The following is an 18,862-nucleotide window of genomic DNA, read 5'->3' on the forward strand; positions in this document are numbered from 1 at the left end:
TTTTGCAAGTCATTCAGTCATTGTAGAGGATGAAAAAAGGGAAATTTAGGAAAAAAAAAAAGGTAGATTTAGACTAGAGAAATTAAATTTAGAGGAGTCACATCTTCATTGAGGATGGAAAAAAAGGAAAATTGTAAAAAAAACCGTAAACTTGAAATAGAAAAAGCTTTAGAGGAGTCTTGTCTTCATTGAGGAGTAGCTGGAAAATGGTTTTAAATATTTTTCCATGTTTGTTTATCCTGCCAAAATTATTCCCCTCCTTTGGTTCCATTTTCTCAACAATTTCTTTAGAAAATTTTATTTTATTTCCCCATCGAAGTGACCCTGGGCACCCTCTCTTCCCCTTTCCTTCATCCCTGTGGAAGCTGTGGGCTCTGCCTGGGACTGGGGGGTCCTGCAGGGCTGTTTCCATGGCTGTGCTTGAGGGACCTGGCACTAAATCCATCATCCCTGAGCCAGGCTTGGTTTAAATTTAGGCCTGCTAACTTCCCCCTCAAGCCATCTCTCTTGCCTGCAAAAATAGAAGAAAATGGCAAAAGGAACAGATGCTGGAGGCTGAAAAAATCCCAGAAGCAAAGGAAACGTCACGAGGTGTGACAGCCCTGCTGTCAGCCTGCAGGAGGGACCCAGCCAGGGGAACTGGGACCGTGTTCACAGGGGTCTGAGGATGAGGGAAGAGACGAGGATCTGACTCCATGTTTCATTTATTTTATTATTTTATCTATTTATTATTTATTATTTATGATATATTATATTAAAACTATACTAAAAGAATAGAAGAAAGGATTTCATCAGAAGGGTAGTGTCACAGACATCTTTTATGGAAAATCCTTTCCTTAGGATTTTTCCTCCTGAGAAGCTGAGAGGCCTCAGGAACAAAATGTAACCAATGGTTATCTGCTGCTGTGGAATGCAACAGGTGCATCTGGGATTGGGCTCATGTGGTTGTTTCTCATTAATGGCCAATCACAGTCAGCTGGCTCAGGCTCTCTGTCCCAGCCACAAGCCTTTGTTATCATTCTTTCCTATTCTAATCTTAGCCAGCCTTCTGATGAAATCCTTTCTTCTATTCTTTTAGTATAGTTTTAATATAATATATCTCATAAAATAATAAATCAGCCTTCTGAAACATGGAGTCAGATCCTCATCTCTTCCCTCATCCTGGGACCCCTGTGAACACGGTCACAGGCCAGCTAAAAATAGAATAGGAAAAAATGATAACAAAGGCTTGTGGCTCAGAGTCTCTGTCCGAGCCAGCTGACTGTGATTGGCCATTAATTAGAAACAACCACATGAGACCAATCCCAGATGCACCTGTTGCATTCCACAGCAGCAGATAACCATTGGTTACATTTTGTTCCTGAGGCCTCTCAGCTTCTCAGGAGAAAAGATCCTAAGGAAAGAATTTTTCATAAAAATGTCTGTGACAGGGAACTGCTTTCCTCTGCTGCAGAAAGGCTGGAGATGGCATTTGTGTCCTTGCTCCTGAGTGTCCTGCATGGACACACCGGTCCCAGAGCTCCAGCCCAGCTTTGGGAGTTGGGGAGCTGACAGGAAAGATGGGAAAGGGCTCTTGAAGGCATGGAGGGACAGGAGAAGGGGAGTGGGGAAAGGGCAGGAAAAGAGCTTGGCAAACAGCATGGGAAAAGAGCAGGTTTAGGTGGGATATTAGGAAAAAATCTTTTCTCTGAAGGTGGGCAGGCCCTGGCACAGGGTGCCCAGAGCAGCTGGGGCTGCCCCTGGATCCCTGGCAGTGCCCAAGGCCAGGCTGGACAGGGCTGGGAGCAGCCTGGGACAGTGGGAGGTGTCCCTGCCTTGGCAGGGCTGGGATGGGATGAGCTTTAAGGTCCCCTCCAGTCCAAACCAGGCTGGGATTCTGGACTGGAGCTCAGTGGTGGCACTGAGAGCCATAAGATGTGTCCCCAGCCTGGCAGCCTTCCCTTGTCCTGTTGCTGCTCCTGAGGATGGAGAGCAGGGGGGCTCTGGGGCCCCCAGGGAGAGGCAGCTGAGCCCTGGAGCTCTGTGGGCTCAGACCTGGTGACCTCCAGGCTCAGAACAGAGCTGGGGTCTGGGATTGAGGCTGCCAGAGCTGCAGCAGGAATTGCTGTCACCCCCAAAGGCCAGGATCTCCCACCTGCCTGGTTCTGCCTTGAGGTGGGGTCACTCAGTCACTGGGGGATCTCCCTTTGGGGTCACAGCTCTGCTCCTTTGCCTTTCAGGGCTGTCCTGGCCGACGGGGACTGGCGGACCCAAAGGAGACAAAGTGAGCACCCACAAAAACAGGGGGGGTGGAGGGTGTGGGGCAAACACCACCGATGCTTTGGGTTGGTTTTTGGGGATTTTTTTGGGTTGGTTTGGGGCTTTTTCATCCAGGGGGCAGTGGGAGCTCCTGAAGCTACAGGGTGTGATGGTGTTCACAGGGGTCCCAGGATGAGGGAAGAGATGAGGATCTGACTCCATGTTTCAGAAGGCTGATTTATTATTTTATGAGATATATTATATTAAAACTATACTAAAAGAATAGAAGAAAGGATTTCATCAGAAGGCTGGCTAAGATTAGAAAAGAAAGAATGATAACAAAGGTTTGTGGCTGGGACAGAGAGCCTGAGCCAGCTGACTGTGATTGGCCATTAATTAGAAACAACCACATGAGCCCAATCCCAGATGCACCTGTTGCATTCCACAGCAGCAGATAACCATTGCTTACATTTTGTTCCTGAGGCCTCTCAGCTGCTCAGGAGGAAAAATCCTAAGGAAAGGATTTTTCATAAAAGATGTCTGTGACAGCAGGGTGGTGGCCCTGTTTGTGAGTTTGGAAGAGGAAGGAGCTGGGTTTAGTTGCTACTTTAAGCCCAGGCTCAGGATTAAGCCAGGTTTGAGTTCTGGGGCAGTTTTGGGTACCACGATATAAAAAGTGATATTGAGCTGTTAGAGAGGGTTCAGAGGAACAAGGGAAGGGTCTGGAGGGGCTGTGAGGGGCAGCTGAGGGCTCTGGGGTTGTTCAGCTGGAGCAGAGTGAGGGCAGAGCTCCCCGGGGCTGCAGCTCCTCCCGAGGGGCAGCTCCCATCTCTGCTCTGGGCCAGGGACAGGAGCCAGGGCACGGCTGGGGCTGGGCCAGGGCAGCTCAGGCTGAGCTCAGGGCAAGGTTCTTCCCCCAGAGGGTGCTGGCACTGCCCAGGCTCCCAGGGAATGGGCACGGCCCCGAGGCTGCCAGAGCTCCAGGAGCCTTTGGGCAGCGCTGCCAGGGATGCCCAGGCTGGGGTTGCTGGGGGGGCTGGGCAGGGATAGGGGCTGGATTTGATGATCCTTGGGGTCCCTTCCAGCTCAGGATATTTTCTGATTATGTGACTGAGCTGCCTGCACCACCTGCTCTCTTCCCTTTGAGCTCTCAGTGGGCGATGGAGCAGCTTCAGCTCAGGTCACCTGCAGGGGGGACCCTGCTGTGTCCCACAGCCCAGCCCCAGTCCATATCCATGGATTCACCTCAGGGACATTTGTCCTGCAGCCCTGCAGCCCCTGCCTCAGTGTCCAGCCTGTGCTGGGGCCCAAATCCCTGCTGGTTTTAAGGAGCTGCCCTTGTCCTTGTCCCTGCAGGGCTACCCGGGGGCCATGGGCAGGATGGGCCCCCCAGGTGACCCCGGCCCTGCTGGCACCCCCGGTGTCCCCAGCATCGTCCTCTGGAGGAACTCCAGGGAGGACTGGCAGTCGTTCATGGTGAGTTACAGCCACAGTGGGCAGTGCTGCACTCACAGCAGCTCCCTGCATCCCTGGGCTGCGATTGGGATGGGATGGGATGGGATCTGGGATGGGATCTGGGATAGGAGGGGAGGGGATGGGATCTGGGATGGTATGGAACCTGGGATCTGGGATGGGATGGGATCGATGGGATGGGATGGGATCTGGGATGGGATCCATGAGATGGGATGGGATGGGATCCATGGGATGGGATCTGGGATGGGATGGAACCTGGGATCTGGGATGGGATGGGATCCATGGGATAGGATGGGATGGGATCCATGAGATTGGATGGGATGGGATCTGGGATGGGAGGGGAGGGGATGGAATCTGGGATGGGATCTAGGATGGGATGGAACCTGGGATCTGGGATGGGATGGGATGGGATAGGATGGGATCTGGGATGGGATAGGATAGGATGGCATGAAGGGTTTGCTGTGGCTGAGATTCCTCATTGTTGGGTGGGAGGTGGGGGCAGAGGGGCCATGCCAAGGAGGGAGGTGCAGCTCACTGGGGGTGGCTCTGTGGGTGGAATGGGATCAGTGTGTGCCCTGTCCTTCTGTCCCCTGTGACTCACCAGGACATCTTGGCCCCCCATGGTCCATCCATCACCTCCCTGGGATGGTTCTGCAGGACAGGGCCCCGGGAAGGTCCGAGCCAAGCACAAGCAGCCCTTCTCCTGCTCTGTGTTGCTGATGGCAAAGCCCCTGTCCTGTGTCCCCCCCCCGTCCCAGCTCCCTGCTGTGCTCCAGCCTTTGGCTCTCAGGGTTTTGTGCCCATCCAGCTCTCCCTGAGATGTTTCCTCACCTCAGCCACTGGAGCAGGGTCTGTGGGGAGGCAGGAGTGCCTCAGGCACTGCACAGCTGGATGCAAAACTCCAGGGCATGACTCCAAAACTCACCCAACAGCCCAGCCAGGCTCATCAAGAATTCCCAACTCCTCACAGCACAGCCACTACTGAGATTAAGCTTAATTTTAAACTCCCTGTGGAGCCTGGCCTGGGCAGGGCAGCAGTTGAAGGCATTGGGTTTCTAAGTGCCCCAGGCTTTTCCTGAGGCTGGGAATGCTCTTTGCTTTATCCTTGCATGGCTCTGTTGTCCCTGTGGCCCTGCAGGGGCAGAGCAATGGGCTGGTGAGAGCTCCACCACACTGCAGCTCTCCACAATAGCCCTGGGCAGGATATTTGAGATATTTGAGTTCTCCACAGCTCATTCACTGGGAAGAGCCATCATTGCATCCTCTGCTCTGGGGCAAATGCCTGGGATGCTGGGGAGAGGATGCAGCAGGAGGATCTGTGCTCTGCCAGCACAGCACACCCGGGCTGGGGATGGTCCTGGAGGAGGAGGAGGAGGATGGTGCTCTGCTGGTCTGGATCTGAGCTTGGATTGACCTTCTGAGAGTCCTTGGGCCAGACCTTTGTGGTTTGGGGTTGGACTGGATCACAGCAAAGATCAGATTCCTGCTGAAGTTTTGGTTGACCTGGAGAACCTCCTTGTTCTCGCCTCCTCCTGCTGCCCCAGGACAGCAGCTGTGCAGATCCATCACAGGCACACGGTGTGTGCAGGAATGAGCAGGGACAGGACAGTGGCAGCTGGATGTCTCCATGCCAGGGATCCCCTTCCAGCAGGGCAGAGCCCTCCCTAATCAACTCCTGCACCTTGGCAGAGCTGCTCCCCTCCTTTGCTCTGCAGTCAGAATTCCCTTTATTTCCCCTTGCTTGTGTGTGCAGAGACCTCAGGCTTTGCCCTCCTGCAGGCACAAACAGTCACACCTGTGGATGTTGCTGGCAACTCCTCGGTGTCCCCAGTTTGGAATGCTGCAGGGAACATGTCCTGTCTGTGCTTGGGAAGCCAGAGCTGGAGAGATGCTGGATCCTGGCTGTGGGCTCTGTGCTGGTCCCTGGGCCCTGGTGCTGTCCCTGGGCTCTGGGCTGTCCCCAGGCTCTGTGCTGTCCCTTATCCCTTGTGTTCTGTGCTGTCCCCTGGCTCTGTGCTGGCCCTGTCCCCACAGGGCTGGCCCCGTGCCCATCTCAGGGGAGGGCAGTGTCTGCTGAGGGGGCCCTGGGCCACCCCAAAGCCACCCAGGCCATTGTGTCTGTGCCCCATTGTGTCTGTGCCCCTGTGACCCCGGTGGTGCTGCAGGAAAACGCAGAGCCCCGGGCTGGGATTTGCTGATGTCAGCTGAGATAAGGCTGGGCTGGAACTGGCAGCTCTGGGGATGGGGCTGGCAGCCCCCACAGCTCTGTGGTTTGGGGTGGTGCCATTCCCATGGAGCAGATAGATCCCTGTGGTTTGGGGAGCATGGAGCAGATCCCTGTGGTTTGGGGTGATGGCCCCAAGGAGCAGATCCCTGTGGTTTGGGACAGTTCTGTTCCCATGGAGCAGATCCCTGTGGTTTGGGGTCATACTGTTCCCATGGAGCAGATCCCTGTGGTTTGGGGCAGTTCTGTTCCCAAGGAGCAGATCCCTGTGGTTTGGGGCAGTTCTGTTCCCATGGAGCAGATCCCTGTGGTTTGGGGACCATGGAGCAGATCCCAGTGGTTTGGGGCAGTTCTGTTCCCATGGAGCAGATCCCTGTGGTTTGGGGCAGTTCTGCCCCCATGGAGCAGATCCCTGTGGTTTGGGGGATTTGGGGTATGCAGGGGTTTGTGTTGGCTCAGCCCATGGGAATGCAGGGCAGGGGAGGTGCCCCTCAGGCTCAGGGACACTGCAGGAGGGTGGGCAGGGAAAACAGGGGCTGTGGTGGCTGTCCCAGAGCTGCTGTGGCTGCTGTGCTGCTCCCAGCCTCTCCCTTCCCTTTCTTGTGAACAGGAATGAAGGAAAAGCAGCTCAAGGCCGCTGTGGTTCCAGCCCCAGCCCCTGTGCTGTGTTTGTGTTCCCCATGTGCTGACAGATGTGGGCTTTGCCAGCAAGTTGTCTCGGACTGGCTGGAGGGCAGGAACTGCTGCTGGCTGGTTCTGGAGCTGGCTCCAGCACTGGGGCAGTGCCAGAGTACTGGGAGGGAGAGCTGGGGCTCCCACAGTTGTTGGAGAGCTTAATCTGCTGCACCAGACAGCTTTGTTTGGTCCTTTAAAAACAGGAGGGCAGGCTGGGCAGTGGGGCCTGGGAAGCTCAGAGGGAAAGGAAAAACTCGTCCTTGAGAAAAAGAGGGAATTGTTAGGGATGTGCTGCTACTGCAGGGTTGGCATCTGCCATGGTGGGGGTGGCATGGGTGGGGATGGCCACGGGGTGGCTGCAGAGAGTGGCACAGGGTGGGGATGGCAATGGGGTGATGCAGAGAGTGGCACAGGGTGAGCATGGGGTGACTGTAGAGGCACAGGGTGACAGTGACTGCAGAGGGAGGCACAGGGTGAGCATGGGGTGACTGTAGAGGCACAGGGTGAGAGTGGCCATGGGGTGACTGCAGAGGTGGCACAGGGTGGGGATGGCAATGGGGTGACTGCAGAGGTGGCACAGGGTGAGCATGGGGTGACTGCAGAGGGTGGCACAGGGTGAGAGTGGGGTGACTGTAGAGGCACAGGGTGACAGTGACTGCAGAGAGTGACACAGGGTGAGGATGGCCATGGGTGACTGCAGAGGGTGGCACAGGGTGGGCACCCAAAGCTGCCCTGCCAGGCCTGAGCTGCTCCCCCCAGGGCTGCTGAAGGATTCCTGTGCCCTGAAGGATTCCTGTGCCCTGAAGGGCTCCCCTGCCCTGAAGGATTCCTGTGCCATGACGGATTCCTGTGCCATGACGGATTCCTGTGCCCTGAAGGGCTCCCCTGCCCTGCTCCCAGGCTGCAGCTCTCCAGGAGCACAGATCCCCGTGGCTGCTGCTCCCCACCCTCCCCTGCCCTTGTGCTGCTCCTGCTCCCAGAGCTGCAGCAGCAGCAGAGCTCTGACAGTCCCTGCTGGAATTGCAGAGCCCATTTACTGCTCTGCCCCTCTCTGGCATCTGCTGCTCTGAAACCTGAGTCTCACGTGGGATTTTGTCTCCCCTCTTTTCCAAAGGTTGCATGAAATAATATCCTGTCCTGAGTTCACTGATTCCTGAGACAAGGCAAAAGCGTTGGCCATGCTCCAACCTCCTCCAGAGAGGTTTTAGGAGTGGATTTTGAGGGAAATGAGAACTTGGCAGGACAGGAGGAACATGGTCCTGCCAGGGGCTGCACCCCTTCCTTCACCCAGGGAAATCAGTTTGGGATCAGCCTGGAAGGAGCAGGGATGCCCCCCTCATCTGCCCACTGCTAGGAATATTCCCAGCTGTTCAAAGCTCTGTGTTTATTTCCCTTCATGAGTTCCTTGGGTTTTCCCCTCTCTCCCCACTGCTGGTGGGGGACAGGCCCTGGGGCAGGGGACAGGAGGGGTTTCCCAGTGCCCTCGAGGTTGAAACTGGGGAGAACAGAGGAATGCTGTCCCTCCAGCTGCCTGGGATTGGGATGATGGACAAGCAAAGGGAATTTTTAGCCATTAATGTGAGCCAGGATTTGGAGGAGATGCCTGGACTGCCGGTCTGGGCTCACTGTGGGAAGGAGGAGGAGGAAAGATGGATTTTGCCTCTCTGTGCTGCTGGTAGCTGGAGATGGAAATTTTATTTCCTGGACACCTCCCAAAATTTGGGAAAACCTGGTTTGGAAGTGTGCAGAGAGGAGGCTGCACCAGGTGGTCTCAGGACCTGATGGGATTACCTGGTTGGGATGGGATTAATCCACCCTGGGCCCTTCAGGTGCCTTTTCCCCTCTCTGTGGTCATCTGTGCTGTTTGGAAAAATTGGAAGTGCATCCAGGATTTGGCTGCTGGGAGCAGCAAGAGGAGAAAATCTTCTTGGCATCTGCTCCTCTGGCTTTTCCAGAGCCTGGAGGAGCTTCCCCACCTGGAGTAACCTGCAGGGTCAAACCAGATGATTTAATTTAAAACCTGGCAGTCCCTGTGCTCACCACCACCATCACGTTTCTGACCTTTCCATATCCCAAACATTTCTGGTGTCCCAGGGCTGCAGGGCACCCATGGAGGAGCTGAATTTCACCAAACCCAGGAGAAGTGAGCTCTCTGCCTTATTTTCTACTGAGGTAGTTCCTTATTCCCTACAGGTTATCCTCAGCTTGTTCTTCCTCCCATGCCTTGCATGCACAGAGTCTGAAATAAATTAATTTATTAAAGGAGTGGTTCATTGCTGCATCTTCCCAAGACAAGGAGAACATCCTTGAAGCAAACAAAAAGGGATTTGGGATTTTTTTTTAACATTTTGTTTTTTCCCCCTCATTTTTCTTCCAGCAATCATCATTTTACCAACTCCTGCACGCGGGCTGGCCGGTGAGTGCTGCTTTGGTCACTTTGAGTTTGGATTTTTCCTTGTTGGCAGCTGAATTCTCCTTGCTCCAAGCACTTGATGGTTTTACCAATGTTTGTTTTTTATTTTTTTTTAATCCAGAGAAAACCTGGAGCTCCTGGGCCCCCAGGACATCCTGGGAAAACAGGAGCCCCTGTAAGTACAAAAGCCCTGCTGTCCCTTTGGTGGCCTTGCTGCCACCCTGGCTGCCCTGGGGACACTTTCAGGGTGGGTGTCCCCAAGCACTCAGGCTGTAATTAGGGGCTTTGGGATTGGGTTTCAAAGCAGCCTAATGGATTTGTCTGCTTCCCCCTGAAACCCAGGATGTTTGATATCCAACTCCCAGGGTTGTCCTGGCAGCCCCTCAGCTCTGCCAGCTGAGCAGGGCTGGCTGCTTTTCCTGGGGCATCAGGTTCCAGCCCTTGTTTTTGGGGAAGGGACCACCTGGATCCCTCCCAGAGGCACAGAAACAAGGCAGAGAAGGGCTGGGGGGGGATTTGTGTGGGGGGTCTCAGCCCCATCCCACATCAGCCCTGGCATTGCTGTGTGATGCCTCCCCCATATCTGGCCATAAGGCAAAGGAAAAGGGCAAAATTCCCTGTCCTGAAATCCCATCAGGAACCAAAGCAGTGGGAAAATGGATCAGCTGCTGACCCCAAACCTGCCTGGGCATGGTGGGGGTGCCAGGGATGCCAATTGTCCCACTGTGCCCTTCCCAAGGTCCCCTCTGGGCATTGCTGCTTGTCCTGCCAGCCTCCTCAGGGCTCGGGGCAGGCTGGGGGGACACCCTGGGGACCCAGTCCCTGTTTGTGCACAGGGACCCTGCGGAGCACCAGGAGAGCCGGGGGACAAAGGCCAGCGGGGGTACCCGGTGAGTGAGGGCTCTGGGGACACCTGGCACAGCTCCAGGGTGCCCTCAGGGCTGCCCTGGCACCCTCAGCACCCCTGCCCCTCCTGGATCAGGGTGAGGGAGGGTTGTGATGGGCTTGGGGACAGTTTGGGAATGCTGTACTTGGTCTGGAGTGATGGGATCAATGTCCCGGTCCCCTCCCTGCTGTGCTCCAAGTCATTGTCCTGCTGCTCCTCTTGTGCTGCATGGCTCAGTCACAGCTCAGCACAGCCCCTTTGGGGGCTGCACACCTCCAGGTGATGCCATCCCAAAGCCCTTTTGTCACCCTCTAGAGCCCCCCAGCTCTGCATGGGGTGGGTGAGCTCTGCCTGTGCCCCTTCATGGGCATTCATCTCCCCTGTGGGTACAAGGGAGGAGAGCAATGTCCCCTGTCCCACATCACTGCAGCTTTGTTCCACACTGCCCTCCAGCCTGCCTGAACTCAGGACTGCAGCAAGCTCAGGGGTGAAGGTTGAGCTTTAGCAGGTGCTGGATCCTGGGGTGGATCTGCTCTGACCCCTGCACATGGGACAGGATCAGGGATGGCTCAGGAGTGAAGGGGAAGCTTTAGCTGGTGCTGGATCCTTGGGGGGATCTGCTCTGACCCCTGCATGTGGGACAGAACCAGGAATGGCTTTGAGGCAGGAGCTGATGCAGGAGCTTTCACTCCACCTTCTCTCACTGCATTTCTTCTTCCCTGCCCTCTGTGTTGCTTCCTGCTGTACAACCCCTGGCTCCAGCTATCCCAGGGATTTGGTGGAGAACCTGGAAAGATCCACCTGCCCCTGGATGCACACAGAGCTTTGGCCCAGCTCCAGAGCCAGGCAGAGCTCAGAGTTTCCTTTACTGCTTTCATAATGTGGATATTTTAATTTTCCATGCTTGGATTTCTCTCCCCAGGGGGAACCCGGGCTCCAGGGCTTGCCAGGACGTGTGGGATACCCTGGCTCTGATGGCTTCCCTGGCTTGGATGGCAAACCTGGGCCCTGGGGGCTGCCAGGGGAGCAGGTGAGCCATGGGCAGGCAGGGCCAGGGGAGGCTCAGGGTCAGGGGGAAGCTGGAGCTCCAAACCCTGAGCTGGAGACAGAGAGTTCCTAAAGCTGCTCTTCCTTCTCTTGCCTCCTTTAGGATTCTCCTCAGCCCCCCAACCAGGCAGGCCTGGATTAGTGCCTCGAGGTTTAGGTTTGACAGGAATAAAAGGGTTGTGGGGCATCCCACACGGGCATTAAGGGCTGGGATGTGCAGAGCTGCAGCTCCTGGGTGTGGTGGGTCTGAGCAGCAGGGCTGGGCTGCTGCACCTGGAGCTCCTTGTGGGAAATAACTGCAAATCCTGAAATGGCTTGGGTGGGAAGGGACCTTAAAAATCATCTCATTCCACCCCATGCCATGGGCAGGGTCCTTCAACTATCCCAGGGTGCTCCGAGCCCTCGAGGGCTCAAAACTGGGATGGTGACCAGGAAATGAGAGTAATTCCAGAATGCCTGGATAGTGTCCAATCCAGGAATCCGGTTCCTTGGTTCCTGCCCTTGTTCAGACCCCTGGCAGCAATCCCTGGGGAACACAGGCAATGCCCCTGGGCTTGGCAGCTTGCCCAGGGGGTTTAGAGGCCAGGGACTGGAGGGTGCTGCAAAGTCTGGGGCTCTCAGGTATTGGATTTTGCAGGGAATGGCCTGACAAAGGCAGGAGTGATGAATCTGACTCCATGTGCTCACAGGGCTGATTTATTACTTTATGATACTATATTATATTAAAAAATACTATACTATACTAAAGAATACAGCAAGGATACTCACTAAATGTTAAAAAGGTAATAATGAAAACTCCTGACTCTCTCCAGAGCCCTGACACAGCTTGGCCCTGATTGGCCAAAGAGTGAAAACAACTCCCAGCAGAATGCAATGGAACAATCACCTGTGGGTGAACAATCTCCAAACATATTCCACATGAGCACAGCACAGGAGAAGCAAATGAGATGAGAATTGTTTTCCTTTTCTCTGAGGCTTCTCAGCTTCCCAGGAGAAAAACCCTGGGTGAAGGGATTTTTCCAGAGAATGTGAATGGCACACTCAGCAGGGTGGGGAGCAGGGTGGGCATGGGTGGCAGCCCCTCAGTGCCTGCCCTGCTCCTTCCTCCCTCTTCCCAGGGCCTCCAGGGCTTCCAGGGTGACCGAGGGCTGGCAGGGGACAAGGGAGAAGAGGTGAGTTGGCTCTGGCTTGCACAGCCATGGGCACCATGAGGTGCCAGCCCCAGCAGTGCCAGCCCCAGCACCTTCCATCCTGGTTCCACTGGTACCAGCACTGCTCCTGCAGCTCCTCCCCAGGCTCATCCAGGGCTTTGGCAGCCAGGATGGAAAATGTCCATAGAACAGAGAATGCTGCTGGTTTGTCACCCTTTAGTTTTTTTAATTTTCCCATCACTTGGTCTTCTTCAGGCCAGCATTTTTGGAGCTGCCCAGGAGATTTTTGGGCTCCTCCAAGGTCTGATCATCCTGGTGGATTTGAGACCTAATTTCTTTTTGGACCAGCAGTCCCACATGGGTTATCAGACCCCTGTTCTGGGCCACCCTTTGTGCCCTCCTGCCTGTGCCAGCCCTGTGCCACTGCTGTGGGTGACACCAGGAGCTGCAGGGAGGTGACACCATGCTGGGCACCAGCAGCCAGGCTTTGCCCCATGTAGCACAACCTTGAGGGTCCCCATCCTCGTGTCCCACCCTGAGTGTGTCCTTTGAGGCACAGCAGCCACGTGCTGTGGCTCCAGCTGAGGCTCATCCTTGTTCCCATTTCATCCCTGTTCCATTTCAGGGTTTCTTGGGAGACCCTGGACCAGCTGGGGACAAAGGAGAGAAGGGAGCGAAGGTGAGGGTGGCTGTCCCTGCCCCTCACAGCCCTGCCAGGGTGGGCAAGGCTCTCTCCTTCCCTGCCCCAGGTCCTGCTCTCCTCCATCACTCAGCTGCTCTTGGCTTTTCCAGGGGGTGAAGGGAGAGAATGGGCTGCCAGGTCCTGCAGGGCTCCAGGTGAGTTACCTGGACAGCTGGAGTTGTCCACACCCTTCCCTCCATCCCCTTGTGCTGACCCTCGTCCCTCTCTGTGATGTCCCCAAGCTCCAGCCCACGCTCTCCTGCCTTTCACAAAGCCTTTGTGGTCTCTGTGGTGTCCCTGCCCCTCCTGTGAGGGATGGGACAAAGGCAGTGTCACCTCAGGGTGCTGACACCTCACTGCTGGCTTCTCTCCCAGGGGCTGGTGGGGCTGAAGGGTGCCATGGGCTTGCAGGGCCCTGCAGGGCCAGAGGTGAGTGCTGTTCCCTTCTCTGTGCCACCCAAAGGGCTGCAGCAGCCAGGGATTCCCCTGGGAAGAGGGGTCTGAGCAGGGATTTGCACGTTGGGGCATTTCCTCCAGCATTTCCCATCCCTGTTCTGGCTGGGAATGAGGAGAAATGAAGAGAAATGAGCTTTTTCAGAGGGCTGGGATTTATTTTAGGTGGCCACCTCCAGCTGAGATGAATCCCAGGCTGGCAGCACCTGGTTTTTCCAGGCTCTCTCAGCAGATGGACAGCTCAGTGCTCCCACATAACTGGGGGACATCCTGTCCAGAAAAAGGCTGGAAAAGGATTTGAAAGGAAAACTGAAGTGGTTTGGTGGTGAATGGATGGATTCTCCAGCAGGAAAGGGAGCTGGGGTTGCTCAGCAAATGTCCGAGGAGGCCTCAAGCAGCTGATGTGAAGAAATGTGAAAATGATGTGAAGAAAAAGGGGGATTTGGGCTGAAGGAGAGAATCAAAGCAAAAAATGGCATTTTTTTCTCTCCTGCTGCAGGGAGAAGGTGGCTCAGTGGGTGCCCCAGGCCCTGCTGGTCCCATGGTGAGTCTCAGGGTTTGATACAGATGGAATTTCAGGCAGTGGAGCTGCTGCTGCCCAGAGTGCCACTGTGTTCATCCCTTGTTCTATTTACACCTAAAAATGCTGCATTTGGTTAAAACCATCCCTGCTAGTGAGGGGAGGATTCCAAAAGGACCCAGGGCATTAAAGCTCACCAATAACCCCCCCAGCATCCCTGGGATGCTCAGGAATCCCTGTCCACCTCCCCTGAGGGGCTGAGCAGGTCTTGCCTTGCAGGGAGAGCCCGGCCAGCCGGGACCCGTGGGGTGCAGAGGCATCAATGGCTCTCAGGTGGGTGTGCCCCAGTGCCCACCCTTGGTTATTTGGGGTTTTGGGGTCGCTGCTCTCACCCCACACCTGCCCTGCCCTGCTCTGCTCTCTCCACAGGGGGAACTGGGCCCTCCTGGGATGGCTGGGCCCTGTGGCCCCAAGGTAGGGATCCCTGGGCTGGGGTGTCCCAGGATGGGATGGGATGGGATCCATGGGATGGGATGGGATGGGACCCATGGGATGGGATGGGATCCATGGGATGGGATGGGATGGGATGGGGTGTCCCATGGTGGGTGTCCTGGGATGGGTGTCTTGGGGTGTCCTGGGGATGGGGTGTCCTGAGATGGGATGGAGTGGAATGTCCCGGTATGGGTGTCCCAGGGTGGGGTGCCCCAGGATGGGTGTTCCAGTATAGGATGGGGTGGAGTGTCCCAGGATGGGGTGTCCTGGGATGGGGTGTCCCAGGATGGTGTGTCCCAGGGTGGGTGTCCCTGGGATGGGGTGTTCTGGGATGGGTGTCCCAGGATGGAATGGGATGGGTGTCCCAGGGTGAGTGTCCCAGGATGGAATGGGATGGGGTGTCCCTGGGGTGGTGTGTCCCTGGGATGGGTGTCCCAGGATGGGATGGGATGGGGTGTCTTGGGATGGGTGTCCCAGGGTGGGAGGCTGTCCCAGGCTCACCCAGCCTGGAGTGATCTTCTCCAGCTGGGATGTGATCCCAAGCCACCCCAAAAGCTGCAGGGGCTGGCTCAGGGGTGGGAATCCTTTCTGAAGCCCTTCGTGTGCCATAAGTGGGAACTCTGGAGCTCCTCAGAGGCTGGGAATTCCCAGGAGAGGGTTTGATCCTAATGGCAGCTCCCTGTCCCCCCTGTGCAGGGACCCCAGGGCTTGCAGGGCAGGCGTGGCCCCCCCGGCCCCAGGGGCTCTCAGGTGAGTGGGGCTGTCCTGGGCTGGGTGCATCCCCCCAGTTCTCTTCCAGGAGCTGCTGGGAATTGTCCCCCATGCATTTGGGAAGTGGATGGGAAATCCTTGACCTTGTGGGTTCTTTTGACCCCCAGAAGTGGGTGGGTGGGAAGGGCTGTGTCCCCTGGGTGAGGACATTGTCCCTGAGGTGTGAGGCAGCTCCTGGGCAGGTTCCTGTGGGCTGGGGTCTCATCCACAGAGCAGGACAGGATAGGACAGAGCAGTCACATCCCTCCTCTCCCAACATCCCCTTGCCTTTGCTTTTCCCAGGGTCCAGCAGGGCTGGAGGGATCCTCTGGTCCCAAAGGAGACACAGTAAGAGAGTTTTTTGTGACCTTGGTGGGGATGAAGCCCAGGTTGGAGGGATTTCCCTGGAAGGACCTGACATGTGGGGTTGAGGGGGCCCTGTCCCTGTTTTTGGAGGGGAGAGGGGGCAGCACTTCCAGAATGCCACCTGGTCACACTGGGGAGGGGACATGGAGGGGCTGGGGGCTGGAATGAGACCCCTCTGCACTCTGGGACAGGGACAGGAGCCAGGGCACGGCTGGGGCTGGGCCAGGGCAGCTCAGGCTGAGCTCAGGGCAAGGCTCTTCCCCCAGAGGGTGCTGGCACTGCCCAGGCTGCCCAGGGAATGGGCACGGCCCCGAGGCTGCCAGAGCTCCAGGAGCCTTTGGGCAGCGCTGCCAGGGATGCCCAGGCTGGGGCTGCTGGGGGGGCTGGGCAGGGACAGGGGCTGGATTTGATGATCTTTGGGGTCCTTCCAGCTCAGGACATTCTGTGATTCCAGGATTCCTCTTGCAGGGTACAGCTGGTGCCCCTGGGGTGAGGGGACAGCTGGGACAGCAGGGCCCTGGGGTGAGTGCATGGGAAGGGGGTGGCTGGATGTGGGGTGCTCTCATCTGTAGTGGAAACAGGAGATCCCCCAGCCAGGGAATAATGTGCTCTGACTCCATGATTCAGAAGGCTGAACAATTGCTTTATTAAACTATATTATATTACATTAATACTGTATTAAAACTATACTACAGAAAACCTGTGGCTGTCTGAGACAGCCAGGACACAGCTCTGAGTGATTCAAAGCTGATCACTCAAAACAACTTTCATGGGTGTCCAATTAACAAATCACTTTCAGTAAACAGTCTCCATGACACATTCCACATGTGCAAGAACAGGAGCACTGAATAGAGATAAGAATTGTTTTCTCTTCTTCTCTCTGTACTTCTCACTGCCTTCACAAGGAAAAATCCTTGGGAAGTTGTGCCTGCTGCTCTCTGTGAGGAGACCTGTGGCCACACTCATCCTCCCCCTGACAGCCCCGCAGAATCCTGCAGGGAATGTCCTGGTTCCCCAGCTTCCCACAGGGCTGCTGGAGATGCCTCATCCCCAAAGCTCCTCTGCCCCTCCTGCCTTCAGGCACCTCCGTTTTTGTTCTTTCCCTGTGGATTTGTCAGCAGAGATAGCCCAGCCCTGCGGACCCCTTCCCTGGGACACCCTTTTCCCAAGGGGTCTGGGTGCTCCAGAGGCTTGGGACAGCCTGACCTTCCTCCTGCCTGGCCCAGGTGTCCCCTTCTGTGTCCTGGGACCCCAACCCACAGAGCTGAGAACTGGGGCTTGAATGGGATGAGGGATGAGGGCTGGAATGTGGGGGTGCATTTTGGAGTTGAACAAGGACCTCACCCTCATCTTAGGGGCAGCCTTGGGAGGGTTTGTGACTCTTCTGGTCCCTTTTTGGGGAACAAATCCCACTGGGGAAGGGAAGGTTTGTGACTCTTTTGGTCCCTTTTTGGGGAACAAATCCCACCGGGGAAGGGAAGGTTTGTGACTCTTCTGGTCCCTTTTTGGGGCACAAATCCCACTGGGGAAGGGAGGGTTTGTGACTCTTCTGGTCCCTTTTTGGGGCACAAATCCCACTGGGGCATCTCAGCAGCAGCCCTGCAGAGCCAAAGTGGTGCCCCCATTTCCCAGCCCATGCCATCCCTGTGCTCTGGGTGGGTTGTCACCTCCAGCGGCACATGCAATACTTCTCTTTGTGTTTTTCTTTTTTAACTTCTCTCTCTCTCTCTGAAGGGTTTTCTTGGCCTGCCAGGTGCAAAAGGCACCCAAGGAGAGCAGGTGAGTGATGGCATCCATGGGATCCTGCTTTGGAAGCAGGAGAGCTGTGGCAGAGCAGCCCAAAGCTGCAGCTCTGTGTTCTTTATGTGTGCCTGGACTTGATGCTCGAGTAGGTGCCAGCTGGGGCTGTCTGGGGAGGCAGAGCTGAGCTTGGGCTCCTTTTGCTGGAATTTTCAGCCCTGGGAGTGTCCTGAGGGCTCACCTCAGGACACATTCATCCTCCCCCTGACAGCCCCACAGAATCCTGCAGGGAATGCCCTGGTTCCCCAGCTTCCCACAGGGCTGCTGGAGATGCAGGGAAGTGGGAATGCTTTGTCCTGAGTTCAGGGACACAGCAGTGAGGATAAAACACTTGGCATTGTTTTGGTGGTGCCAGAGGTGCCACCGCCAGCTGGGAGCTGGCACTGGCACTGGCATGGACTGCTGGGCTTGGTTTGGTGGGCATTGAACCCAAAAGCTCTGGAGCCAGATCCAGCAGGTCCCTGCTCCCAGCTCAGAGGGGCCCATCCAGAGGAAAGCCCTGACTGGAGCAAGGCAAAATTCCCTTTCTTTGGAGGCAGGATCAGATCCCAGCTTGCAGCAGGGGTTTCTCACTCTAACCCCCACTGCTGCTGCTCTTGCAGGGCTGCCGAGGTCCAGGTGGAGCCAAGGGAGATTTGGGAGCCAAAGGAGGCAAGGTACTCATTCCCAAGGCTGTGGTGCCTCCAAATGCCACCTGGAGGTCCCTGGTCACGCTGGGGAGGGGACATGGAGGGTCTGGGTGCTGGAATGGGAGCCCTCTGCACTCTGGCACAGGGACAGGAGCCAGGGCACGGCTGGGGCTGGGCCAGGGCAGCTCAGGCTGAGCTCAGGGCAAGGTTCTTCCCCCAGAGGGTGCTGGCACTGCCCAGGCTCCCCAGGGAATGGGCACAGCTCCTGGAGCTGCTCCCTCTGTGCTTTACCCAGCTGTGGGTGGCTGGGGCTGCCCAAGGACTCTGGGCCCTGTTGAATTTGCAGGCAATCCCTACAAGGGAAGAGATGAGAATCTTGACTCCATGTTTCAGAGGGCTGATTTATTATTTTATGATATATATTTTATTAAAAGATAATGATATACTAAAACTCTACTAACAGAATAGAAGAAAGGATTTCATCAGAAGGCTAGCAAGGAATAAATAACTTATAATAATAAATTATAATATATATTTAAATAAGAATATATATATTAATAATTATATATAAAAATGACGATAATAAAATATCATATATATATAAATAATATGATGATATATTTATATAAAAATAATTAATGATAATAAAATCTTGTGACTAACCTGAGAGTCCAAGCCAGCTCACTGTGATTGGCCATTAATTAGAAACAACCCCATGAGCCCAATCCCAGATGCACCTGTTGCATTCCACAGCAGCAGATAACCATTGGTTACATTTTGTTCCTGAGGCCTCTCAGCTTCTCAGGAGAAAAGGATTCTAATGAGAGGATTTTTCAGAAAATGTGTCTGTGACAGGGTCCTGCTGGGTTGTGGGGTCTGTGACAGCCAGGCAGCTCATTGTGTGCTGATCCCACCACCTGATCCATCCTTCCCTGCTCCACCTCCTTTGGCTGTTTCAACAATGAATTTCCCCATTCTGGTGGCCCAGGGATTCTGGGGGAGGAGGGTTTGGGGTGCTCCCCATGCCAGTGATGGCTTCTCCAGGGAATTCCTGCCTGTGGAT

At 55.5% G+C, this 18,862-nt stretch overlaps 1 protein-coding gene across 1 annotated transcript in view; it reads left to right on the top strand.

Annotated features, from left to right (window-relative positions):
* Positions 1 to 18,862, top strand: part of LOC118693554 (collagen alpha-1(I) chain-like) — a 95,550-nt gene that overhangs the window by 52,884 nt on the left and 23,804 nt on the right. The window contains 19 exon segments of the mRNA XM_036394218.1: positions 2,220 to 2,241; positions 2,244 to 2,263; positions 3,595 to 3,714; positions 8,988 to 9,026; positions 9,145 to 9,198; positions 9,860 to 9,913; positions 10,832 to 10,939; positions 12,075 to 12,128; positions 12,733 to 12,786; positions 12,900 to 12,944; positions 13,165 to 13,218; positions 13,742 to 13,786; positions 14,042 to 14,095; positions 14,192 to 14,236; positions 14,951 to 15,004; positions 15,308 to 15,352; positions 15,839 to 15,892; positions 17,105 to 17,149; positions 17,773 to 17,826. Of these exon segments, the coding sequence (XP_036250111.1) occupies positions 2,220 to 2,241; positions 2,244 to 2,263; positions 3,595 to 3,714; positions 8,988 to 9,026; positions 9,145 to 9,198; positions 9,860 to 9,913; positions 10,832 to 10,939; positions 12,075 to 12,128; positions 12,733 to 12,786; positions 12,900 to 12,944; positions 13,165 to 13,218; positions 13,742 to 13,786; positions 14,042 to 14,095; positions 14,192 to 14,236; positions 14,951 to 15,004; positions 15,308 to 15,352; positions 15,839 to 15,892; positions 17,105 to 17,149; positions 17,773 to 17,826 (1,020 nt within the window).

The sequence above is a fragment of the Molothrus ater genome, chromosome 20 (assembly GCF_012460135.2).
Source record: "Molothrus ater isolate BHLD 08-10-18 breed brown headed cowbird chromosome 20, BPBGC_Mater_1.1, whole genome shotgun sequence".
Classification (NCBI taxonomy): Eukaryota; Metazoa; Chordata; class Aves; order Passeriformes; family Icteridae; genus Molothrus; species Molothrus ater.